The sequence below is a fragment of the Myotis nattereri genome (assembly GCF_964212035.1).
Source record: "Myotis nattereri genome assembly, chromosome: 16".
In the NCBI taxonomy this organism is placed as follows: Eukaryota; Metazoa; Chordata; class Mammalia; order Chiroptera; family Vespertilionidae; genus Myotis; species Myotis nattereri.
In genome coordinates this window covers 53299257-53319097 of record NC_138091.1, presented here as the reverse complement: position 1 = coordinate 53319097, position 19841 = coordinate 53299257, and the positions used below count along the sequence as shown (strand labels likewise).

Genomic DNA, 19841 nt, shown 5'->3' with positions numbered 1-19841 from the left:
CAAATATCTAAGGAAGAGGACAATCCAACCAGAAGGAAACATGAGAAGTACACTGTGCTTAGAGGCTGGGAGGTGACTGGCCTAACTGAACTGAAGAGTTCACTTTAGTGAAGTAGTGGGGGAGAAGGCCAGATAAATAGGTCATGGCCAAATTACAGAAACTGGAAATGGAAAGCCAAGCTAAGGATAATTTGGGTTAAGGCTTTTTAATGGAAAAACAATGGTATTTGAAACTGATTTAGGGCACTAAATAGATTGAGGTAAAACCAATTCAGCTTTAAACTGTGATGCCTGGACATTTGGTGGGCCTTGGTCTCTTGATCCAGTGTTCCCTCTTCAAACTCCTCATTGATAGTGGCTGCTTAGAGAGAGTAGAAAAATCTAGCTTGGGCAACAGGAAAGGAGGTACTATTCAAATGGCAGCCATATAAAAGTGATGAATGATTTTACCAGTGGAAAGTTTTGGAATTTGGGGATTTTTTTTCCCTTCCCCTCTCTCCTTCCCTCCCTCTTTTTCATTCTTTTCCTTTTAAAATTGTTTCAAGGGCAAAACTTAGCACCTCTCACCATCGTGTCTGTCACTAGTAATCAGAAGGTAGACTTGACCAACAAATACACTTGGACTTCTTTTTTTTTTTTAAATATATTTTATTGATTTTTTACAGAGAGGAAGGGAGAGAGATAGAGAGTTAGAAACATCGATGAGAGAGAAACATCGATCAGCTGCCTCCTGCACATCTCCCACTGGGGATATGCCCGCAACCCAGGTACATGCTCTTGACCGGAATCGAACCTGGGACCTTTCAGTCCGCAGGCCGACGCTCTATCCATTGAGCCAAACCGGTTTCGGCTTTTTTTTTTTTTTTTTCTTAATATATTTTATTGATTTTCCACAGAGAGAAAGGGAGAGAGACAGAGAGCCAGAAACATCGATGAGAGAGAAACATCGATCAGCTGCCTCCTGCACATCTCCCACTGGGGACGTGCCCGCAACCCAGGCACATGCCCCTGACCGGAATCGAACCCGGGACCTCTCAGTCCGCAGGCCGACGCTCTATCCACCGAGCCAAACCGGTTTCGGCCACTTGGACTTCTTTAGTTTGGTAAATAGAATTGTTTCCTAAAAGAAAATAGCATTAAAAAATCAAGGATTTAGGACTCCTGGATCCCAAAAGAAATGAATCATGTGGAAATACCAATTTCAAACAGAACATGGCATAGATATTGTACTTTTGCTGAGAGAAGTCATTACCATAACGTAAACTACCCCCTTGGTTTCATATCATTACATAAATACTTTTTTAAATGAATAGGTTTTCCTTAAACCATGTAATAAAACAGCATAATTTGATGTTTATACACAATTTTATAACCTGCCAATATTAGGAGAGTTTTAAAACTTCAAAAATGCATCTTATTTCTTCTCAATTTCTGGCCTTTAAGGACCAACTACCTGTCAGGAGTCTTGACTGGGTCAAACAGTGCTTGGCGTATCTTTTCTTTGGTTGTTTTTTTTTTTTCTCAGCATGGTGACTGGCCTGGCAATGTGAACTTGAGAACTGTTGCTCTCTGTGTGCCTGGATAAACAATTTAAGGTTTCTGGTAGGACCAGGAACTTTAATTATTAAACTACCTTTAAGTTGGTCATCTCATCATTAAAATTCAAAATAACTTATCTGCAGTGTGGGTGTTTTTCATGATTTGGCACACAGTAGACAGGCAGCGTAGCCAAGATGTTTTTCATGTTGAGCAAAAACTGTAACAGATGGAGGTGGTGATTATAAAGCACTTATTTAAAATGTTAGTAATGAATCAATGTAGTTTGAGGCCAAGTCAGTAATCCGTACTAAGGGAGCCTAAGTAAAGAGCGTTCTACTAGTCTCTAATACAGTATACATGGGCAACTGAAGAGACTGATTTTAAATGGCCCTCCCAGGGCTGTTATTCTAGCCAGGGCCTAGAGAATTTTTCTTAGGGAGTAAGTCTTTAAAAAGCCTCTGTAAGTCATAGCAGTATATCAGTATTTTTTCTGTGGGGTTGATTGACCTTTGAAGAGCTGGGGAAACCTCGCCAGCTTATGTTGAATTCTGTGATGCAGAGACCAGCTATAAGTGGTATTTTGGGATTTTCTGTGTGTAAGAACTTAAATATGTAATTGTTTCCATCTTTCCTGCACAAATGCTTTTTACAGATTGCTTCACAAATTGATAAAACTTTGAATAATTTTCCCTGAAGAAATGTTGAACCCATGCAAGCTGTTAGAATTAGAGTGTATGTTGAAAGGTTTATTGGGACTACTTACTCTTCCACAACTGTACAGCTTATGTTTTTAACAAAGAAAAAAATCATGATTCCTTTTCTTATTTGTTTGTCTACAGATTAGTGAGGCAAGAAAATGTCTTAATATTTCAAAAGACAGCAACCTACAAATAAAATGCTTATTTATCTACCATTTTACTAAAAGACACCTTTTTCTATTATTTGTGTAGAATATGAAGTGCAGTTCTTGTTTCCCAGTATTGTATAAAAGGGAGAGGAAGGGAATGAACTATTGTAATCCTTGAATTCTGCATTTAAAATCTTTTTGTGAGTCAGCACAGAATCATGTGTTTTCAGAATAAAACAGGGCCCTCGTCCTGTGTTACCATGCGGCTGTCAGTGCCCATGGGCAGCATCACATCAACCATACCTAACTTCATGAAGGTGAAACTCAGCCCCAGAGCCCCCGCGTTCTGTTAGCTCTAATACTAGTGCTAATGTGTGCAACAAAGTAACTATGGGGAAGTCCGTGTCCACTAGGACAGCTTGAGTGTGGCTCTGTGCTGCTGGCTATGCTGCTGATTACATTTCCTCATGGAATCTGCTCAGTTGCCCTGGAGGCAGGTAGTGTTGCCACTTTATAGCTGGGTAAACCAAAATGTAGAGAATGGTCATTTGCACACTGTCGCATGTAGCTCATTGTTGATGAAAATGGAGTTTGGACCCGTGTGTTCATCCTCTTGTGTCCTGTGCTCCTAATGGGTCAGAGACCTAAACCTTTGACCTCTAGCTTTTTCTTTCTTTCTTTCTTTCTTTCTTTCTTTCTTTCTTTCTTTCTTTCTTTCTTTCTTTCTTTCTTTCTTTCTTTCTCTCTTTTAACTATATGGAAAGTTTCTATTTGGTATTGGTGTAGATGGGAATTTGCATTGCCTTTAGAACAGTCTCAGGTTGGAGTGAGGGACAGGGGCAGGAGCGATTAATGTTACCAGAATCACATACTGTAGACAAGTAGACGTGGAATGCTCTGAGCCAGCGGTCACCAACCGGTGGTCCGTGAGGTCCGAAAGGTTGGCAACCACTGCTCTGAGCTGTCCCTGGGAAGACAGTTTATTTCTGAGAATGTCCTTTCCCATAGAGTAGCGATGGTAAGTCGGCACTGTGGGGGTTCCTGAAGTCTCACTGTGTTATTTTCTGCTTCCCTCTGTATTTTGGGGGCTGTGAAAAACTTGTTCATCGAAACTTCTCTCTTCCTCCTTTCGTAACCTCATCTCTTGATCAATCTGCTTCCGTTAAACCAAAGTGTTTTGTGTGGCTTCAAAGTCATAACTTGAGGGAAAATGCAGGTTGGAATAGAACATGCAGCTGTGGGGTAATAGCTAAAAACATTCCTTGGAATTTTCAAAAACTGAATGAAAATTGGTTGTTGAACTCAGCCATTTATTTGTTAAGAGGTACTGACCGAGTGCACAGTAAGCTGCCTGCCTTCTGTCGTGGGGAAATGGTGGCAGGGGCAGCTTCCTCATTCTCAGAACTCTAGTCAGGCTTTTAAAATCACTTGTGAGGGATGTGAGCGTTCATCTAAAACCATAGCAAATTAAACAGTCTTTGTAGGTAGGTGCAGACTCATCCACATACAGTTCTGGCCCTTTCTCTGCTCCACAGTAGACTCACTTATGTTAATTTGTGTCCTTTGCTGTTTTAAACGTGAATAAAACTTACTTTTAAAAATATCTTTTAAATTATGCCATCCTAACTGCAAGGCTTGCATGTGAAAGCTGATGTACCAGTGGAGCGGGTGGGTGGGCAGACCTGGCCCCTGACTCCCAGGGTGGCCTGCAGTTAGCAGGGACACTCTTTTTTTTAAATCTTTATTGTTGAAAGTATTACAGATGTCTCCCTTTTTCTCCCATTGACCTCCTGGTTCATAGGTTGATGCTCAACCACTGAGCCACACTGTCTGGGCGCTTTTTTTTTTTAATAAACACATTAATTCCATATTTTCCTGCATTCTTGGGGGGGGGGAGAAAAGCATATTAAACACCAAGTAATAATTTTTTTCTTTATTGATTAAGATATTAGATATGTGTTCTTACCCCCTCCCCCCCAATGTCCCTCCAATAATTTTTTTAAAATATAGTTTTTGGGGTGTGAAGAGAGCAGAGTGCCTGAAGAATGGCTCCTCTGTGTAGAACACATCCAACAGCAACTTGGGCTTATTCTTCACAGGTGGCAGGATGCTATGACTTTCCTGTGACATTACGCCCTATACATGAAAAAATATTTTTAATTGATTTCAGAGAGGAAGGAGAGAGAGATAGAAACATCAGTGATAAGAGAGAATCATTGATCGGCTGCCTCCTGCACGCCCCACACTGGGGATCAAGCCTGCAACCCGGGCATGTGCCCTGACGGAATCGAACTGTGACCTCCTGGTTCGTAGGTCAACACTCAACCACTGAGCCACGCCAGCCAGGCCCAAGTAATAATTTTGTTCTGCAGAAGATCATAGTTCTGAATTCGTACCAAGTCTGGGAATTGCCCTGGAGTGTGTGTGTGTGTGTGTGTGTGAATTGGGGGAGGGGGCCCTTTTTAGGGGCAGGTTTGCCTCTTGGTAAAGACGATCAGAAGAATGTGTTGCTGCGTGATCCTCTGCCATAAACAGCTGTCCTTACATTGTAAGTCACCTTTTTCATGTGACTACCTTGTTCTGTTGTGATGACCAGATGGGTCTTAATCACCTCCTGACTCTCCTCTGTTCTTTCAAGAAATCTTTAGAGTAAGTATACAGCTCACTGTTTCAGGGCTTTTCAAGACATTTTGAAAAATTTGTTCATAAGCCTGAAGGTTTATTATTATTATTATTATTATTATTATTATTATTATTATTAAATAATGCTTTATAATATAATTGCTAGGCCACATTTTTTCTCAACCCCTTCTTTTTGGTAGATAAAATCTTGGTTTTAAGCAGCTTTTAAAATAGCGCCTTTGCTCTCAGGCTGTTGAGTCTGCTGTGACGTATGTGGGGTGGCAGCTGCCTCCCGAGGTCACAGCGTCTTATGTGATGCTGGTGGCTCAGCCTTACTGCTCAGACATGCCAGTGTCATCGTAGCAGGGAGCGCCTTAAAGACGCTCCCAAACCATCATCTTCCATGTGCACTTTGTAATCGTCTAGAACAGAACAACTTTGCTGGCTACAGCACAGGTAACTGGTTTTGAAATGCAGACTTTAAAATTAGGGATGTATTTGATATATATTAGTTTGTATCATCATAGTATTCAATAAAATAAAAATTTTTTGAGGGAAAAGCAATGTTAAAAAGAAACAAGTTTTCACCACGGAAGCTGATGGGGCTTACCAGTAGCTGATTTTTTTCTGAGCTCTCGAATTCACACTGGCAGAATTTACCACTTTATCTTGCACACTTAAACTCAGTCGCCTACAGGCAGGGCCAAAGGTTAACCAGCCTCAGTGTTGTAAAACTCCTCAGGACATAACTTCTGGTTCTGAGAGAATTATCTCTGAGGCTCATTTAATGCTGGGCTATTTGCTGGTTAGCTCTCAGTCTTATCTAAGGTCCTGTCTCACTCTGAAATGCCTATACATACACATCATACACTCTGAAGCAATCTAGATTCTAATTTGGCAATGAGTACAGCATTGTTCAGTACCTTGAATAAACCATTTGTAAAGAATTTTACCAACTTCCTTTTAGAACTTTGCTGGGTAGTGTACGTTGACTACCACTGACTAGTCCATCAGCATTTTTCTGGGCTCACCGTTTTGGAGTTTGGCTCACATCTCTATCTTCTCCTTTAAGTTACCAACTTTTTAAAAATGCCTCCTGCCGCCCTAACTGGTCTGGCTCAGTGGATAGAGCATTGACCTGTGGACTGAAAGGTCCCAGGTTTGATTCCGGTCAAGGGCACGTACCTTGGTTGTGGGCACCTCCCCAGTGGGAGGTTTGCAGGAGGCAGCTGATCGATGTTTCTCTCTCATCGATGTTTCTAACTCTCTATCCCTCTCCCTCTCTGTAAAAAATCAATAAAACATATTTTTTAAAAATGCCTCCTGCCCTTTGCTGTTTGTTAGAAATCTAGAATTCAAAGGATGGCCTTTGTTCTATACCTAGATCTGTCCTGCAACATACAATACTCTACAGATTACAAAGTCATGGTCTAGCCCAGTGGTCGACAAACTGTGGCTCGCGAGCCACATGCGGCTCTTTGGCCCCTTGAGTGTGGCCACGAAGTTTCAATCGTACGTGCGCGCCCGCATGTGGTATTTTGTGGAAGAGCCACACTCAAGGGGCCGCAGTTTGCCAACCACTGTCCTAGCCTATCTGTGGAACTAACAGGGAGCAGGATTGGAGAGAACACTCGTTGGGGATCTGAAAACATACCTGAGTCACTGCTGGAAACCTGGAGTAGTCAGGTCCCATTTCCGAGTCTGTTCACTCAGTGTTTGCTGTTTTCTAGAATCTTCACTCCCATACTGATCTGTTACTTTCCCCATCATCCTCCCTTCTGCTGTTCTGCTGAAGGTTTAATGCTAGATGCTTGGGAGTCTGAACTCTCATTTCCAGGGACAGTTCCTTTTTCTTTTTAACTCTCAGGGTTGACATAATGCTTGAAATTTCAAGAAGATTTTCTTGCATCCATGTACCTGATAATACTTCAAATAGCACCTTTTACAAACAAACCTAACGGCAACATAATTGCCTTAGTGGCTGCCCTTTAAAGAGTGAAAAGGACATAATTGTGTGTGTATTTCTTATTTCTTTTTAGGTTTTGAATGAAGAATGTGATCAGAATTGGTACAAGGCAGAACTCAATGGGAAAGATGGCTTCATTCCCAAGAATTACATAGAAATGAAACCACATCCGTAAGTTGGCCCCTACTGTCTCCCAAGGGTCAGACCTGCTTGCTTGTTTCCAGTAATGTTTTTAAACTGAAATGCATGTTGTACTTTTATTCAGCCTTCCCAGGGAATTAACAAAGCATATTGATTTTGTATATTCATGTTAATAATAGTATATAATGATAATATAACAGTCAATAATAAATAGTGTATGTTTCAGATTAATAGTATTTGCTGGTGATCTTTCACTAATGAAACAATTGTTTCATTTAAAACAATAGTTTATATACTATTACATAATAATAGTATATATGTTTTTGATTATTAATAACTATCAGTGATCTTCAAGTAATAAAACAGTTTTGCAGGTCCATAATTCTTTTTCTAAGAAACCCTTAGGGCCAGATGTTTCATAGTTCTGTATTTTTGTTTTTTAGTTTTAGAAAGGGTACTAATCACAGGGTTTTATATTGATATGTTTGATTTTCCTATGAGACCATATCTTAATAATCGTTGTATCCTTAGAGCACAATGCTTGGCCTATAATGGGTTCTCAATAAATGTTTATTGTACTCACTGCCCTTGCTCTCCACTTAATGTTTCCATTTCAGAGAAAGCAAAATGCTCTTACTTTAAGCTGCTGAGAGCAGTGAACTTTTTTCTTTTCATTTATTTTTTTCTAGAGCTCCTCCTGTTCATAATGATATGTGACACGGTGGGACCCTGGGAGCCCTAACAATCACTGTCCTCCCACCTTCACTGACCACCTCTCTCATTGGTCCCGCTCCTACCCCTAAAGCAGTCTTTTCGTGCTTAGTGTGTCAGGGGAACTGAGGCTTCCAGTGCTCAGACTAGACTGCCGCTGAGGCATGAAGGTCTTTCCATCTACTCGGTTTAACACAAGTGATAAGACTTTTAGATAACTTGACCCACTTTGAGTATCACCCCATTTGTCCCTCTCCCCCGTTGTTACGCTCTAATGTGTACAAGCATTTCTCTTCCTTCAAGCACTAGAGCAAGATATTAACCACACCATATCTTACACAGAGCCCACATCATCTAACATCGTCTACATCATGTTACACAGAGCTTACCTCACCTGGCACAGAGCTTACAGTGTCATAGAATTAGAAGGGACCTTTAAGATTGTCTAGTTTATTCCTCTTTATCCTACAAATCAGGAACACTTCTAGTATTTTTATTTCAATGCTAGTAATTTATGAATATAGTTCTCATTATAAAAGACTCATAATATAGAAAACTCTAGAGCAGCCGTGGGCAAACTACGGCCTGCGGGCCAGATCCGGCCCGTTTGAAATGAATAAAACTAAAAAAAAAAAAATGACCATACCCTTTTATGTAATGATGTTTACTTTGAATTTATATTAGTTCACACAAACACTCCATCCATGCTTTTGTTCCGGCCCTCCGGTCCAGTTTAAGAACCCATTGTGGCCCTCGAGTCAAAAAGTTTGCCCACCCCTGGTCTAGAGCAATGTATGAGTTTCTGCCCATACATATACCCTTTTCAGAGGTAACCACCACTTAATAATTAAATGTGGGCCAAATGCTACCTTAGGAACTGAATCTGTTCTAAAAGATTATTCACTTTCTATAAAATGAAACAAATGACGCAGGAGCTTCACCATAAAGCTATCTGTTGGTCAGTAACTCTTACAGTTCTTACTATGTGGCAGAGACTGCTAGGTGCTGGGAAGTTAGGTGCAGTAGTTACATTATGGATGAATGCAATTTCTATGTCGTTAATATGAAGCTCTTTGAGAGGTCACACCCAGAAAGCCTGAGCCTGGACAGAAGGCGGGGTTCCCTGCAGTTGGGAATGGGAAGATACCTTTACAGACATTTCTGTAATGAAATTGTGAGGCACTCAAATATACCTCTTTTACTTCAGAAGACAGGCACCTTATAATGGCTCAATAGGAGTTTCATTGAATGATTTACAAGGTGAAAACCAGTCTAATTTATAAACTTTTAATTCTAGTTTTTGTTTGGAATTTGTACTGTCTTATAACTTATATAAGTTGGGTCTCTCACCACGCCCCCCCCCCCCCCCCCCCCGCCACCACCACCACTACCAGTTTTTTGTCTTAGATTCCTTGGAGAATTTGTCTTCATTTATACTCCTGGGAAGTATAGCCACGTAACATCAGTGTTTGCTTTGGGGGCTGTGCAGGCTTTTCATGGACAGATGATGGAATGCACTGGGGCGAAGGGAGAAGCTGTTGGGTAGTGGTTACCGGGAGTGGGTGGGGCTCCTTGGATCGCAGTGCTCCCTCCCTCCCTCCCTCCATCCCTCCATCCATGGAAGCCAGGTAGCATGTGCAACCTGTTCATTCAGTCCTTCCTCAGAATGGAGCAGGGCTGGCTAACCTGTAAAAGGCAGATAATGAATATTGGGGGCTTTGTGGGCCACATGCAATCTCTGTCATGACACATACACCTCTTCTTTTGAATTTTTTAAAACAGCCTTTAAAAATTTTTTAAAAACAGCCTTAGATTATGAGCCATACAAAACTGGGCAGATTTAGGCCAAGGGCCATGGTTTGCTGACACCAGCGCTAAATCCAATGATGATAAAATCAACTTAAGTTCCTTTTCATTTTCATATTTCCAGGCTGAAAGGGAATTCAACAGAACACCACACTGTAATTTTTGTGTTAAACTATTAAGAAAATATAAGAATCCTGGCCGGTGTGGCTCGGTTGGGTGTTGTCTCCTGCACCGCAAGGTTGCCATTTGGATTCTCACTTAGGGCACATGCCCGGGTTTCGGGCTCAATCCTGGTAGGGGGCATATGGGAAGCAGCTGAACAGTGTTCCACTGTCATATTGATGTTTCTCTCGCTCCCTCTCCTTTCCCCTCTAAAAATCAGTAAATATATTTTTAAAAAAGAAAAATAATAGGAAAGGCTACCTTTCTTAGAAAGTAATGGTCACTGACCTGATTGGTTGGCTAGCCTTTAGGGAGAGTCACTCTCACGCCTGGTTTCTCACAATAAAGAACTTTGATTGAATAATTGATCAGGAAGCATCCAGCCCAGTCAGGTATGGTTCAGTGGTTGAGCGTTGACCTATGAACCAGGAAGTCACAATTCAATTCCCAATCAGGGCACATGCCCAGGTTGTGAGCTTGACCCCCAGTGGGGGGTGTGCAGGAGGCAGCCAATCAATGGTTCTCTCTCATCATTGATGAGATGTTTCTCTCTCTCTCTCCCTCTCCCTTCCTCTCTGAAATTAATTTTTTAAAAAGGAAGCATCCAGTACAGGTGCTCTTCACAGACTCTGGCTGAAAATCTACTCCACGGTCTAAGTGAGTTGTTAAATAAGACCATGGCATTGTACCTATGCTGTGGCTGGTCTTACAGGCATGTTTCATGTTACAGGGCTGCTCTGCGGCTGGATACCAATAAGTACAGTTAGTGTCCATTTCATAGCTGTGGGAGAGCACAAAGTACCAGTCTCTTCTCCCCTCTTCCCTCCCTTCCTCTTCTTCACCCCACCCCAAAACCTTTGGTTTCTGTTAGGAAGAGGGAAGTTTAAAATGGAGTATGACCTAATATAGCATTTGAGTTAACAAATTAAACACAGACTATAAAGTGATTGTTGGCATTAGTGTTGCAGGATGAGTTGTAGATACTGGGGGTGGATCCAACTATGAGCTTTCACATTAAATGCATGTGGGTGGGGGGCCTATGGGGTGCAGTAAAGAATTAAATTGCAAAAGAAGTGCCTCCTCCCATTAGCTTCTCCTTTGCTATTTGTATAATAGCAGAGATGGTATAGACCCATCTTTCTAAAAGTTTTTAAATTTTTGAACAGAGCCATGTGGTTACAAATAAATATCACCATTAAAAGAGGCTAATCAAATTTATAAACAGTATAAAATGCTATGGAAATGTAGGTTGATAGTATTTAAATGTTGTAACAGAGTAATAACATTCTTCATATAGTCTAATAGTCCTTATATTGTGGGCCATCCTTGGCGGGGGTGAGGGGGAATGTGTGTGTGTGCGCGCAGCACGTGCTTAGTAAAAATAGGAGCAGATACAAAATAAATATTTACTTAATAAAGTCTCCAACTAATTTTCTATGTTTCAATCTGTGTGCTTTTAATGGAGGTATGTTTACTTTGTAAAAATTCCAATTAGTAGTGTACTTTACTTCACTAAAGTTCTTGTTCTTTAATTGAAAATAAAATTGAGTTAATTTTAAACTGGGGGCAAGAAAACCCTGTAGCCATATTTGCCTGTCTATCTGTGCACCATAAGGGAAGGTCTAAAAACATACACATGTAACTGCCAACAGTTGAGGCCTCTGGGGAGTTTGAGCGAGGAGCCTTGCTTATTATTTTTACTGAATGCACATCTCGGGTATTTTAATTTATATTTATTACTTTTAAAAAGTAGGAAAGGAAAGAAAATGCCTGCTGCTGGGAAGGTCTTGGGGGTTTTAGGAGGAAAGAATGTGGCTGTTGAGTAACTTCGCCCCACCCCAGGCAGATGCCTATGGTGCGAGTACATTATAAACTTGACAGTACCAGAGATTAAAATAGAAAACATTCAGATGGTCTCAATACTGTTAGCTCTCCTTTCATAACTGGAGCTCGTCCTGTTTTATTAATATGTGATTTTTCTTGTATAGCCTGACTTCCAGGCACTGGAGGACTTACCCTTGAATTATTCATAGAAGCAGGAAGATAGATTGTACCAGCTCCTAGCAGCTTGGCATTAGAGAAGCAAAATGAGAAAGACACATGTAGGGTAGGTAGATTTAGGAATGTTTAAAGGTTACTAATGGCAACTTCTGAATGTTAATTACCATGTAAGGAGTTCAATGAAGCAGACAGGTCTTTTTAAAAAATACATGTTTTTATTGATTTTTTTAAATTTTTATTTTCTTTTAGAAAGAGAGGAAAAGAGAGGGATAGAGAAACAGAAATGATGAGAGAGCAACATCATCAATAGGTTGCCTCCTGCACTCTCCTCACTAGGGATCGAGTCTGAAACCCAGGCATGTGCCCTGACGGGGAATTGAACCGTCAACCTCTTGGTTCCTGGGACAACATTCAACCACTAAGCCACACCGCAGGGCAGACAGGTCTGCATTAGCTCTAAGAAACATAGCTGCTTTTTAAAAAATAATCATAACAATATGTTAAAGACAACTTTGAAAAGAGAACATTGTTTTCGCAGCTTATCCATCTTAGTTTGGTTTTTATGTGAAATACTTAGGCAGCTGTGACTTTAAGCTTTTAAAGTGTTCTCCTCCTCTTCCTCCTGGTAAGTGACAGGCCAGTTGCTCACACAGTTTTCCATGAATTCACCCTCTTTCTTGTCGCCAAGGTGAATTAGCATTGAGAGCAAAAGAATCTAACTTGCTCCAAATGAAAAGTCGACTTTTGCAGCTAGCTGCTTACACACATGATAAATAAATTACGATGTTCCTGATGGCTCCTAAAAGGTAGACTTGGAGCAGGGACAGCAGAGACTGGCTTTGAGCGGAAGGCCAACCCTAGTTACTGGTGGAGGCTGCCCTCTCACAGCCTGAACCTCTTCCCTTCGGGCTGTTACAAGAAGTAACCCTGTCTCCAGCCTCTGGGCCTTCCCGCTTTCCTGCCCCATTTCCCACCCTAGCAAAGCTGCAGCCTTATCAGATGGCAGCAAGAAGGAGCCTGTCTCCCCTCTGCTTCAGTCGGTACCTGGGACGTGGACTTGCAATGAGTCAGTTGGGAGCCCAGGGGGCTTTGGCCCCGGAGGCCCATTTGTAAGTGTCTACCTTTACAGGAAGAGTGCCTTCTGAGTCACTTTCTGGAGAGCGGGGTAGGGGAAGGCGTTTGAAGGGAGATAGTCCATCTCTCAAAGGAGGGCCTGACAGAGCGGCGTGATTGGGCATGTTGAGACTGAAGGGTAAAGAGGGAGGCCCTACCCCTGTCAAGGAGTGTTGTTACATTTCGGAGGCTGCATATCCCACTTCTTTCTGGGGAAGCAGATGTTGACCGGCTTGCCTTCCTTCCTTAGGTGGTTTTTTGGCAAAATCCCCAGAGCCAAGGCAGAAGAAATGCTTAGCAAACAGCGGCATGATGGGGCCTTCCTTATCCGAGAGAGTGAGAGTGCTCCTGGGGATTTCTCCCTCTCTGTCAAGTAAGTATTTCCTGTGTTGGTTGCCGGGATCCTTGTCTCCCGATGACCTGAGTTGTGAAGCCATAGGCCAGGTGTCTGATGACACACACCAAAGGTTGCAAACTGGTAGTATCTTACAAATCAGGAGATTTTACATTAAAATACTGCTTTCTGGCCCCTCTTAAGAATGTGTTCTAGCAGCACTGGGTTTCGATTCCCCATGGAAGCAGTCTAGTAGCTGAACAGCAGCAGCACTTTGGACAGCACGTGCTTGCCAGTTTTCCCTAATCCCCACCACTCCCTAGTGTCTCCTTACACACAGCTCTCCTCACTCCTCACCCTGTCTTCTGGGATCCTGCAGCTCTCTCTAACAGCTGCCTTTTTGAGCCCCACCAGGCATCTAGCTTCAATCTACCAGCAACAGCCTAGGCCTGTCACATTAATTTAAAAGGTCACCACAGGGGTTTGGGGTGTTGTTGGTTGGTGTTTTTGGTGTTTTTTGTTTTTTGTTGTTTTTTTTTTGCGTTTCCCTGTGGTAAATTTAAATGTGGGAAGGAGTTGGTGAACAGAGACTAGAGAAGGCAGGAAGTTGTATCACCCTGGAGTCACAGAGAATATAAATTGGAACTTAGAAGATTCTAAGCAAATCAGCCCCCACTTGTGACATAAGAATATTTCATCAAATTGTCATTTCCATATGCATTTGATTCAGTCCTTTTCTAAAAGTTAATAGTATAGAATCATAGGAACCCCGCCCCTAAGAATCTTACAAACCAGTTCATTTATATGATAAAGCAGTGATTCGTTTTACTTTTTATTTTGTGTTAATCCTCACCTGAGAATATTTTTTCCATTGATTTTTAGAGAGAGTGGAAGGGAGGGGAAGAGACACACAGAGAGAAACATCCATGTGAGAGTGCTACATGGATTAGTTGCCTCCCACACTCGTCCCAACCAGGGGCTGGGGATCGAGCCTAAAACCGAGGTACATGTCCTTGACCAGAATCGAACCCGGGACCCTTCAGTCTGCGGGCCGATGCTCTGTCCACTGAGCCAAACTGGCTAAGGTGTAAAGATTTTTTTTGTTTCAAAAATTAATTGAATATCTTGTTTCATTTTAAGACCAAATATATAGTTAAAGTATAGATTTTTTTAAATATAAATTTAAATTTAGAATTTTTTTTTTCTCAGTGAAGATATGGGAGGTGATTTCAGGTGGCGTTTACAATACCTTACAGATATGTTTCCAGCGTAGTTTTTAGTCTCAACATGAAAAAGTCAAACTGGATTTAATAATAAGTTTTTCTCTTCTAACAATGGCTTTTTTTAGTAGACTTTATTTTTTAAAGCTGTTTTAGGCTCATAGCAGAGGTGAGTGGAAGGTACAGAGATTTCCCCTTCACCCCCACACTCCCCCATGCTTTTGGTGCTTGACTAAACATGCAAATGAGGGTCTGGCGAAGAGCACCTCAGATGGGAGTGTCAGTGTGCTTCTTCTTAATTTGTTTTTCATCATCTGTTTTCCTTACATTTTATCCTGACCCGATTGTAAACGAAACAGCATCGGACGAGGAGTTGAGCAGCCAATAAACTCCCTGGGCTTCCCCATGGCCGGGAGTGCCCAGCTGGGGCCTTGTCTGGTTGCCACTGACCACGGCACACGGCAGGAGGCTCCCACACCCCTCCCTTTTCTCAGATAAAAGGTTGAAAGAGTCATGTATTTATTGTTTTAGAAATAAGATTTGAAACCAATGTCGTTAACCATCTTGATCAACGCAAACACCTTTCCAAAGGAGGTGCAAGAATCCCGTTCTCCGAGGCGTTCTTTAGTTTCAAGATGTTGTGAGTCTGTGGTGGGAAGCACTGCGGTCCTTTCAGAACCGAGCTCGCTGCACGTGGATGGACTCTGTGGGGCCAGAAGTCTCCTTGAATACATCCTTCCTCATAAAGCTTTCTCCCAGTCCTTCTCTTTTCTCACTTGAAATAGCAGAACTGCAGGCCTTTCGTCATGACATCGATGAGATGTGGTTGAAACTTAACTCGTGCTTAGACAGTCCGCCCATGGTAAAATCGGGTTGTTTCAAGTCGTCCTCTAAAGTACTGTTCCTAACACTTGGCATCTCCTCAGTGGCTTCCTGGGAGCTCGGTGCTGCCACCTTCTGGGTTGTTCAGTTTCTTTAGCTTTCAGACTGTCGGTCCAGAAGAAAGACTAGTTTCATTCATTTAACAAACCTTCTTAGATGCCTTTTGAGGGCTGGGCAGTGCGTGGGACAGGCAGAGCCTTTGTGGAGCTGCTGTGCTGGCCTCGCAGCGCTGTGATGGTGGGCCATCCCGCTCAGTCAGCTCTGCGTGGGCCCGTGTGGAAGGGAGCACTTACCTTGACCAGGGGATAGAGGAGCCTTTTCAGGGGCCAGGAGGGCCGCCTGGACCTCTTGTTGTCCCAGTAGATTATTTTGTTCTGAGACCTTTTCCCCATGAGTAGAACTAAAATCCCTGAATAGAAAACATGACTTGCCCAGGTGGTGTAGTTCAGTGGTTGAGCATCAACCCAGGAACCAAGAGGTTGCCAGTTCGATTCCCAGTCAGGGCACATGCCCAGAATGAGGGCTCAATCCTCAGTGGGGGCCATGCAGGAGCAGCCAATGGATGACTTCCTCTCTCATTGATGTTTCTCTCTATCCCTCTCCCTTCCCCTCTCTCTCTCAAAAAAAAAAAAAAATCAATGAAAAAAATATTATTAAAAACAAACACATGACTTTACCCAGGTACAGAGAACTATTGAACGTATGTCCAGTGTCTCCTCTGCATACCTCATTCCCTTTTCCACCTTTTATAAAAGTCTTTAAAAATCACATAAGATTTTATTTAAATCACCCAAGATTTTAATTTTTCTTAATATTGTTATTATTATTTTTTGCACTTGGAAATGTAATTAAATCACACTCCTTGCCTTAAATAGGCTGTTTCTTTCATTTGGTACCATGTGGGGCATGCCATCCCTTAGGACTTTTATTTATAAATGTCTTCAGAATTAGACGGTGGACAGGGGTTCCTGCCTGGCAAGGGTGCTTCATGGTGTCACTGGGAGTCACCAGTCCTAATGGAGGGGCCTCGGGAACTCTGTGAGCATCCTAACCCTCCAGGCAGGAGTCGCGCTGTGTGGCAGCCCTGGGCCGTGAGGAGTGTGGCCTCCTTGATGGGCAGGTGGCCTGGGCTTAACCAAGGCTGAGCCCCCTAACCTGGTCTCCTATCTATTCCCTGCCTCCCCCCAGGTTTGGAAATGACGTGCAGCACTTTAAGGTGCTCCGAGATGGAGCTGGAAAGTATTTCCTCTGGGTGGTGAAGTTCAATTCTTTAAATGAGCTGGTAGATTATCACAGATCTACATCCGTCTCCAGAAACCAGCAGATATTCCTCCGGGACATAGAACAGGTGCCACAGGTAAGCCTCAGAGAGAGAGGTGGGTCATCCTTAGCAATGAAAACAGCTCCTCAGGCAAGCAGGTGCCTCTTCAAAGCAGGTGCTTCTGGGGCTTCCACACTCAATGATCAAAGTGTTACCCTTAATTCATGCCAAAGATTTGAATCTGAAGTAAGTAAAATAAAATAGGTTTGCCTTCTCCAGAGGCGGCTCCTCCAGGCACTGCGTTGCCGTTGCCCACCTGCAGCCCTAGGAAGGAGGGCCTGTAACACACTCTCCGGTACCCTTTCCCTGGAAGCATACTGCGCAGAGTCCTACCTGGGAGGGAGGGAGGCTCACTCTCCCTTCTCTATTCCAAGTCCTGAAACCCTACCATATGCCCGCTGAGCACACCTCGTTCAGTCAAGCTCTGGACTTTCTGACCCTATAAAACTGTCAGGATTTTACAAGTGATACAGTGGTAGGAACTGAAGCATTTTCCAATCCTGGGGTGTTAAACCAAACCTGATGGCCATTTCCAAAGTTCTTTCCCCTTAAAGCAGCACTTGCCACTCTCTGCTTAATAATACGGCACAACTGGCCACCAGAGTGAGACCTGCCCTAATAATTTCTGAGCATTGGTGAAAAGTCACACTGTCCCATGTAAACTTAGAACATGTACAAATAAAGGGGGTGGGGGGTGGGGATTTACTGCGGGAAATGTAGAAAAGTTGGCACTCCTCTGTAGGCCCCCCATAACCAGTCCCACTCAGGACTGGCCACGCTCAGGACGCAATGTGTGTGTTTCTCCCTGCCCCTCCTCTGCAGCAGCCGACGTACGTCCAAGCCCTCTTTGACTTTGATCCCCAGGAGGATGGAGAGCTGGGGTTCCGTCGGGGAGACTTTATCCACGTCATGGATAACTCAGACCCCAACTGGTGGAAAGGGGCTTGCCACGGGCAGACCGGCATGTTTCCCCGCAATTACGTCACCCCCGTGAACCGGAACGTCTAAGAATCAAGAAGAGATTATTTAAAGAAAGTGAAAAATTTAAACACATACAAATGAATTAAATCCATGAGCTGCCTCAGACAGCAGCCTGAGCAGGAGCTCCGAACACCTGGCGGGTCACCTGGTGACCCTCTCACTTTGGTTGGAACTTTGGGGGGTGGGAGGGGGAGTTGGATATAACAATGCCCAAACTTACCTATGAATTAAGAAAAGAGTTTTTATTACAAGTTTTCACTGCTGCTCCTAGTTCTCCTCTTTTGTCCTTTTTTCATCTTTTTTCTCTTCTGTCCATCAGTGCATGACGTTTAATGCCACATATAGGCCTGGCTGATGCCAATAATAAAAGAAAAGAAACCAAGTGGGCTGGTATTTTCTCTGCAAAATGTCTGCTTTAGTCAGAATGACTGAAAGAACAGCCATGGCTGGGTTTCCATAGAGACGCGGGGGGTGGGGGAGTGACGGCTTACTCTGTGCCCGAGGGGGCAGGACGGGACTCTGCCCTCCAGCCCCTACCATGTATTTTGTTAGAGTTGGACATGGAGGGGCAAAAGGAAGGCGGGTTGCCCCCATGCCTTCCTGAGAAAGTTAAACTGCAAGCCTGTCTCTTTCCGGCATTGCTTTCCCTCCCGAATGGCATCACTGAGCATGTTGTTTTCATAGTGCCTTTTTCCTTACTTCAAGGGTTGCTTCTGAGTGATGTTTTCTGTTTGTTTGGTTTACAAGAAGTTAAAGACAGGCCAGAGCTTTTCAGCCCGTGTGTCGCCTAGTCTGTGTAATGCCTTTCCCTCAGTGGGGGGAGCACAGGTGGAGAAGAGCAGGTGCAGGCAGAAGTGGAGGGTGTGGCCTGCTGCCTGCCCCGAGCCAGGAGTTGCTCAGGTTCGGCTTTAATACTTGTGAGCCCCGGGAGGTGACAGGAGTGGAAGCCGGTGTCTGGTCGCTGCCCAGGGAGCAGGGTGGCAGCTGCCGGGGCAGGAGGACAGGCTGCAGCTCTGCCCACACTGGACTGGGTGTGGCTGAAAGGGGGTCAGCGTCCTTGACTTTGCCATCTCAGGTGTTGTCTGCCCCCCTCCTTAATCCCCAGAGACCCCTGACTCAAACCCTGGAGCCAGCAAGTTTCAAACACAGGAAAGCCGGAGGAATTTAGACTGTCGCTCTCCCTCGGTCGGGATGCGCCGTGTTCCTACATCCAGGATGCAGTGGAAAGTGAGCTTCACTTCATCTTTCTTGCTCTGCAAACCAGGGGTACTGTTCATGCCTTTTCTCTCTCGTGTCCCCACCCAACCTGCCCAGGTGAGCCTTAGGGCAGCGTTCACGAAGCAGCTGGGTGGTTTTCCTGTCTCCATTCACAGCGGGCTGTGTGTGTGGCTGCTCCACCCCAGCCCCCCAGAACTCAGTGTCTCCAAGAAGCAGGGAGAGCAGGAAGGGAAGACTGGAAATGTAGGCAGGCCGAGTCCACTGAAGAGCTCTCTGTCCGCCTCCTGTGCCAGCTGCTTGCCCCTCGGAGCCATGTGCCTGTGAACTTTCTCCACCCAGTCCCTCCCCACAGCACAGCCGGCCCGGAGTTGGTGGCTGGTGACAGCCTTGGGTTCTGAAGCGGTCGTCGGAGTCTCCCTGGCCTCTGGTCATGGAGCCGGACTCAGAGGCCCAGGAGGTGCTGCTTCTCTGGACAGAATTCGGCCTCTCCTCGCTCCCTCCCTGATAGTAAAGGAATCTGGCATTCTGCACCTGGACCACGTGATTGTTTTATTTTGGAATTGGTGTATATCATGGAGCCTTGCTGAACTAAGTTTTGTGTGTATATATTTAAAAAAAAATCAGTGTTTAAATAAAAAGACCTATGTACTTAATCCTTTAACTCTGCGAATAAAACTTGGTAGTTAGTGATTAACTGTGAATAATAAACCTACAATGACTTCTTCACTCTGTATCTTTTTTTGCCTTCGCCTTAAGATAAAAACCTACAAACTGTCAGGGAGTCGGGACTCGTGTCCTTATTTCTGGCTCACCAGCCCCTTGGGGTGGGGGGGGTGGGAGGCCAGGATCCCTGGGCCCCTGGAGGAGCAATGCCCACCTGGGCTCTTGGAACACTGTGGGAGCTTGTCCACAATGCAGATTTCCAGGCCCCGCCCTCACACACTCTAGATTGGGGTGGAGGGCACAACAGGTGTTCT

General features: G+C 43.8%; 1 protein-coding gene across 3 annotated transcripts in view; it reads left to right on the top strand.

Annotated features, from left to right (window-relative positions):
* The window catches only part of GRB2 (growth factor receptor bound protein 2), a 60524-nt gene extending 40934 nt beyond the window's left edge, over positions 1 to 19590 (top strand). Inside the window, exons 3-7 of one of the 3 annotated variants that reach the window (XR_013996997.1) lie at positions 7048 to 7145; positions 13159 to 13281; positions 16533 to 16701; positions 17488 to 18873; positions 19020 to 19590. Coding sequence is in view for 2 of the 3 variants with exons in the window: in XM_081110319.1 (XP_080966445.1) it covers positions 7048 to 7145; positions 13159 to 13281; positions 16533 to 16701; positions 17488 to 17673 (576 nt within the window). In the remaining variant the exon portion in view is untranslated. Of the gene's footprint in view, positions 1 to 7047; positions 7146 to 13158; positions 13282 to 16532; positions 16702 to 17487 lie in introns of all 3 variants that reach the window. The other 2 variants (XM_081110319.1, XM_081110320.1) reach the window with 2 other exon arrangements.
* Positions 19591 to 19841: the final 251 nt, after the last annotated feature.